The sequence below is a fragment of the Nestor notabilis genome, unplaced genomic scaffold (assembly GCF_000696875.1).
Source record: "Nestor notabilis isolate BGI_N333 unplaced genomic scaffold, ASM69687v1 scaffold9460, whole genome shotgun sequence".
In the NCBI taxonomy this organism is placed as follows: domain Eukaryota; kingdom Metazoa; phylum Chordata; class Aves; order Psittaciformes; family Psittacidae; genus Nestor; species Nestor notabilis.
This window is the reverse complement of record NW_009910645.1, coordinates 790-6,290: the sequence shown is the minus strand read 5'-3', so window position 1 is coordinate 6,290 and position 5,501 is coordinate 790. Positions and strand designations below refer to the sequence as shown.

At 39.1% G+C, this 5,501-nt stretch overlaps 1 protein-coding gene across 1 annotated transcript in view; it reads left to right on the top strand.

The window, feature by feature from the left end:
- Window positions 1-5,220, top strand: part of LOC104403028 (ADAMTS-like protein 3) — a gene marked incomplete at its 3' end in the record, with an annotated part of 121,885 nt that extends 116,665 nt beyond the window's left edge. The window contains exons 8-10 of the mRNA XM_010011064.1: window positions 299-456; window positions 1,518-1,629; window positions 5,082-5,220. Of these exons, the coding sequence (XP_010009366.1) occupies window positions 299-456; window positions 1,518-1,629; window positions 5,082-5,220 (409 nt within the window). The remainder of the gene's footprint in view (window positions 1-298; window positions 457-1,517; window positions 1,630-5,081) is intronic.
- Between the last annotated feature and the right edge of the window lie 281 nt (window positions 5,221-5,501).

The following is a 5,501-nucleotide window of genomic DNA, read 5'->3' as shown; positions in this document are numbered from 1 at the left end:
TGCTGAATCTATTGCTTTATAAATATATAGAGCACTTGGTGTAGGAAAAACTGTCTCAGAAGTGCTGCTGGCATGAAACAATAGTGTGTTCAGGCAGATATTCCTGTGCTGACAAGTCCTGCAATTATGTATTAGCCTATAATCTGAAGCAGCTAATATTCACAGATACTCAGTGTGGTTTTTTAATGCACACGTATGGCTGTTACTTGCAAGGCAAAGTTGTAAACATTATTTTATGACTTCCTTGAAAATAAAAAATATCCCTTTTAAGTTTACTAATTGCATGTTTCTTCTTTAGTTATAGAGTCAAAGACCCTGCAAGGAGACAAGGGAGAGCACAGTTTTGATGCTCCTGGAACATTTATCATAGAAAATACAACCGTTGAGTTTCAGAAGAGTACAGACAGGGAAATCATAAAGATCCAGGGACCGCTTGGAGCGGATTTCATTATCAAGGTGGGATGTGTGTATGTACAAATCTACAAAGGTACTTCAAGTGTGTGCAAAGAGTAGGTGACTCCATCAGCTTGTAGCAGTACAAAATCTTTCAGCTAGCAAATAAGGAATCCTAATTACAGTCCATAGGTAATTTATACTAAGTATATCCAGCCAAATTAAAATGTTACAAGGTTAATGTCTTTTCTGTGGTGGAAAGTACCAGAACGGTAAAAACGGCCAGGAGTTTTGTTTTAATTACTGGGAGAATATCAATGTGATCCTATGCAGTGGATTGGTGTTAATCCAATTGAAGACTGCCACCTACTGAATCTGAGAATTACTTCCATGCAGCACCCTGTGGAATCAGCATTAGCCTTTGCTAATCCAGCTACTGACCATTTCTAATCTAAGTTTCTCTTCTACCCAGACCACACACTGATGGCTTACATCATACATGCAGATATCTACATGTAGAAAAATACAAGGCTCGATTGCCAAAGGAAGATAGTTATGCAGTTTTCCATAGGAAAGGTGTTTCAGTATTATCACACCACTTGGCTTCCTCTGTCACGTTGCAGAAATAGACTTTCAGTAGTTTTCAGTTTGCATCACCAAAATCACAGATGCAGTTAGACTTTCCTGAATCTGAGCTGGTGTGCTTAGATCAATTGTAGACTCCCTGCTCCAGCAAATTCTAAAAGTTTTATAGAATCATAGAACAATTAGGGTTGAAAAGGACCTTAAGATCATCTAGTCCCACCCCCCCTGCCATGAGCAGGGACACCACACACTAAACTATGTCGCCCAAGGTTTTGCCAAGAAAGAGATAAGACAGAAGAATACAGTTAGGAACTTTGCCAATCAAGGTTTGATAATCAAAGTCACATTCAAGATAATAATTCGTAAAACAAAGCAACATGTAAGTATTGGAAACTAAAATTTAATTGTCACTGTGGACTTTCTAGAGGTTTTATGCCTGTTACCATATTACTCTTTGCACTGCTATTATATATGAATTATGTTTTGAGATTACATGAACAGTACAGTATACACATGTGTTGTAATGGAAATTTCTTCAGACCAGGTACTCTGGATCAAAAGATAGTGTGGTTCAGTTCTTCTTCTATCAACCCATCAGTCATCAGTGGAGACAAACAGAGTTCTTCCCATGCACAGTGACATGTGGAGGAGGTAAGTAATGGCAGTTCTTCATGAGTGTTTAAATCTGAAGATTAAAAGTGGAAGATTGTCAACCTTTGTTCTGCATTTTTATTGATTAGATTTTTGTGTTTCTTTGCGCACCAGTGGTTGGTTGGTTAAGTTAGTATGTGCTTAGGGTTTCTTATACCTTATATTATTGGAAGTCTTGTTCTTCCATAAGGGGTGATCATTTGAGTAAGAACTTTGAACAGGTTTCCCAGAGAAGTTGTGGCTGCCCTGTCCCTGGAAGTGTTCAGGACCAGGATGGGGCTTTGAGCAACCTGGTCTAGTGGAAGATGTCCCTGCCCATGGCAGGGTGGTTGGAACTAGATGATCTTTAAAGGTCCCTTCCAACCCAAACTAGTCTATGATTCTATGATATGACATTCAAAATGGAAAATGACAATTCATAAAGGATATTTTAGGAAAGTAAGCAAAGAAATATAGTGAGATTTCAAAATAAGGATAATCAAGAAATGGATGAAGAAGCTATTTCTGGCCACACTGATAGACATGAGGGAGAGTTTTAGAACACTTAGTTTAGAAATCAGTTCCCCAAACCTGTCAGTGTTCATGTTCAAATAAAGGAGGAGTTTGAGAAACCAAAAGGGTAAATTAGAGCAACCATGTGTCCTGGGACATGTTAAAGCAGAAAACTAAATTATGTCCATGGAGAGAAGGGACTTTTTACAAGGGCACATAGTAATAGGACAAGGGGCAATGGCTCTAAATTGAAAGAGGGAAGATTTAGATTAGATATTAGGAAGAAGTTCCTTACTGTGAGGGTGATGAGGCACAAGAACAGGTTTCCCAGAGAAGTTGTGGCTGCCCTGTCCCTGGAAGTGTTCAGGACCAGGATGGGGCTTTGAGCAACCTGGTCTAGTGGAAGATGTCCCTGCCCATGGCAGGGTGGTTGGAACTAGATGATCTTTAAAGGTCCCTTCCAACCCAAACTAGTCTATGATTCTATGATATGACATTCAAAATGGAAAATGACAATTCATAAAGGATATTTTAGGAAAGTAAGCAAAGAAATATAGTGAGATTTCAAAATAAGGATAATCAAGAAATGGATGAAGAAGCTATTTCTGGCCACACTGATAGACATGAGGGAGAGTTTTAGAACACTTAGTTTAGAAATCAGTTACACAGAAAGAAGAATAAGTAAATAAAACTTAAAGAATAACTACTATCAATACCTTTGACTCTCTGATCTTAAACACTCTAGAACTGATGGTGAACAGCACATAGCGTGTGCACATGGCATCTACTCCTGGTTTAAACGCTACAGTTTATACAATGATTAGATGAAGTGCAGCATGACTCTGCTCCTGCTCATCCAGCCCAGCCCAGCCCACTGCCTGTCATGTCTGGTTCTGCAAAAAACCATAACCTTATGGCAGAAGAAGTGCTTGACATTGTAGATAGCTGTTTCAGTTCAGCTAGCATTGCCAAGGTCACCTGCAAAACCAGACTGGGGTACTAGTGATCCTGTTGTAGTGGGTTTTTTGGAGAGTGCAAATATGGTTTAAATAGTTACTTGGGACATGAGTGAAAGATGTTTAAAGCACAAGTGGAGTCTTGGGATCCTTTGATGAACCACTTGCACCTCACTTTAATCTGAAATGCAGACAGTATATGTGTGTAATATCTAGTCCCACAGGAAACTACTGTATCTTATAAGATACTTGGTCTCGTGAAGTGTGATTCTTGCTGCAAGTGTGAGTGGCAATACGTGTCCTCTGATGATTCCACCACACTGTGTTTATGAATTTTTTCCTAACTCATCTGACAGGCGAAGAAGTGTAAAACATCACAGTTATTTTTGAGGACTGCAGGTAAACACTGAATAACTCAAGGGACATATCTACCTTCAAGTTCATTGGCTCAAATCCAGCCTTATGCAGACTGGTGTTATGGTTTGAAAATTATAGCTACATGTCAATCTCTTTGAAATCAGCCAGGGTTTTCAGTGCCCTGCTTTGTAGCTGCATGTCTGTAATCTGAAAATGACCTTTATAAACAGGATTTGACACTCTTGATGGCAGTCCTGAGGGAGGCTAGTAACTGAAACAGCACAGAAACTGAGCTACTTGCTTACCCATGAAATCAGTAGTGTTAAGAATGGCATATTACTGAGGCATGTGGGGAAGTTGTATTGCAGCTGCCTGGCTTTAACCTGTTACCTTGAAGCAGAGTTAGTGTCCAGATTGTCTGTTTGGCATCTTTTACCGGCAATAAAAGAAAAAGTTCCTCACAACAGAGACTTGGACTCAGTGCACCACCATTCCTCACTTGGATGCTTCTCCTACATTTAATTCTGTAATCTCCATGTGTTGGAAGGGGAAGGGTGATGGGCATCTCGGAAAGTACTGTCAAGCTTGAATGAGCAAGAATGTCTGAAAATTAACTTTATCTTGTTTGCAAGTGGCGTATTTTCTGGGTCCTTTCAGTACTTACAAGAACTGGAACGTACATGCTTTCAGCACTGGAACTGCTTAGTTCCTCTTTATGGTTATCCCTCTCATGCATGATGACACTTTGAATCAGCCAAGAGACACACAAGCAAAGCCATTGATATATGATACTTAGCATTTTCAGTAGACACTGGGACTTGTGCTGTTAGTTTATTGACTCTGTTTGGATTTTAATTCTTGTGGTTTTAAACTTTTTTTCCTTTGCACATACCAGAACATCCTCCTCCTCTCTTCAGTTTAAGTCCAAGTCAGCTCTTTTGAATGAGTCTTTTTTCTTAGCCAAAAAAGCAACTTAGTGGTTTATAAAACTCAGATCCTTTCTTGTAACCAGTCTCCACACAGACTTCTTTTTGGTTTTTTCACCAAGTACTTACTTCAAGTTTTCTTTTACTGGCTCTTCAACTAGGAATGTTCTTGAAAGTATTTCTTGGTTTTCTCCGGTTTAACTTCGCAATGTTTTTGGATCACATCTTCAATTCCTCTGGCTTTGTTTTAAGTATTTATTTATTTTTTTAACATGCATGACTGTGTAATATAGCTCTATAACATACGTGGTAAATCCTTCTGGGGGGGGGGCAGTTATAAATTGTGGAACGTGTAGGAGAACCATATGACTTTGTAGGGTTGCCTCTTGTGACAGGTGAGCTGTTCCAGTACATGTATTCCTGCATCACATAAAAATATGTATGCTTTTACTCTTATACTTAGGATATTATTAGAATAATGTGCCAGAGCCTTGTCTAGTGTTAAGATAGGTAAACATAATAGTTATACTGAATTGCTTTAAATGAAGATCTGGTCCTGCGTGTTCCTGTGCAGTGTTTCCTTGTTTAAAAGTAAACCAAAGAAGAGTAACGCAGGAAATTGATAGTGAATGGGCAGCACATTGTTTGAGAGGGGTGAGGGAGGAATAAGGCTGCTTTAATTTGTTGCTGTTACCGATATTTAACTTTGCTCCTGCCTTAGGTTATCAGCTTAATTCAGCTGAATGCATGGATATTCGTCTGAAGCGTGTTGTTCCTGACCACTATTGTCACTACCATCCAGAAAATAAGAAACCAAAGCCCAAGCTAAAAGAATGCAACATGGATCCCTGTCCTTCTAGGTTTGTACAACAAAGTTTGTGTGGTATAGTCAGTTCTAACGAACAAGCATTGTATTTACTTAATTTCAGCTCTTCATCCTTAAATCTACTTAATCTTGGTTGATTATTGCACACGTTAAAGGCTGATGTCTAGCACTTCAGTTTTGCAGAACAGGAGACTTTGCTTTACACATAGGTATTGTAAATATCAATTTGTCTGTTCAAGGGCTAATTCTGCTTTGTCTTATGCTGAGTGGTATAGCACTGCTACAAGGATTTTGTGAGGCTACGTGAGGAGGACA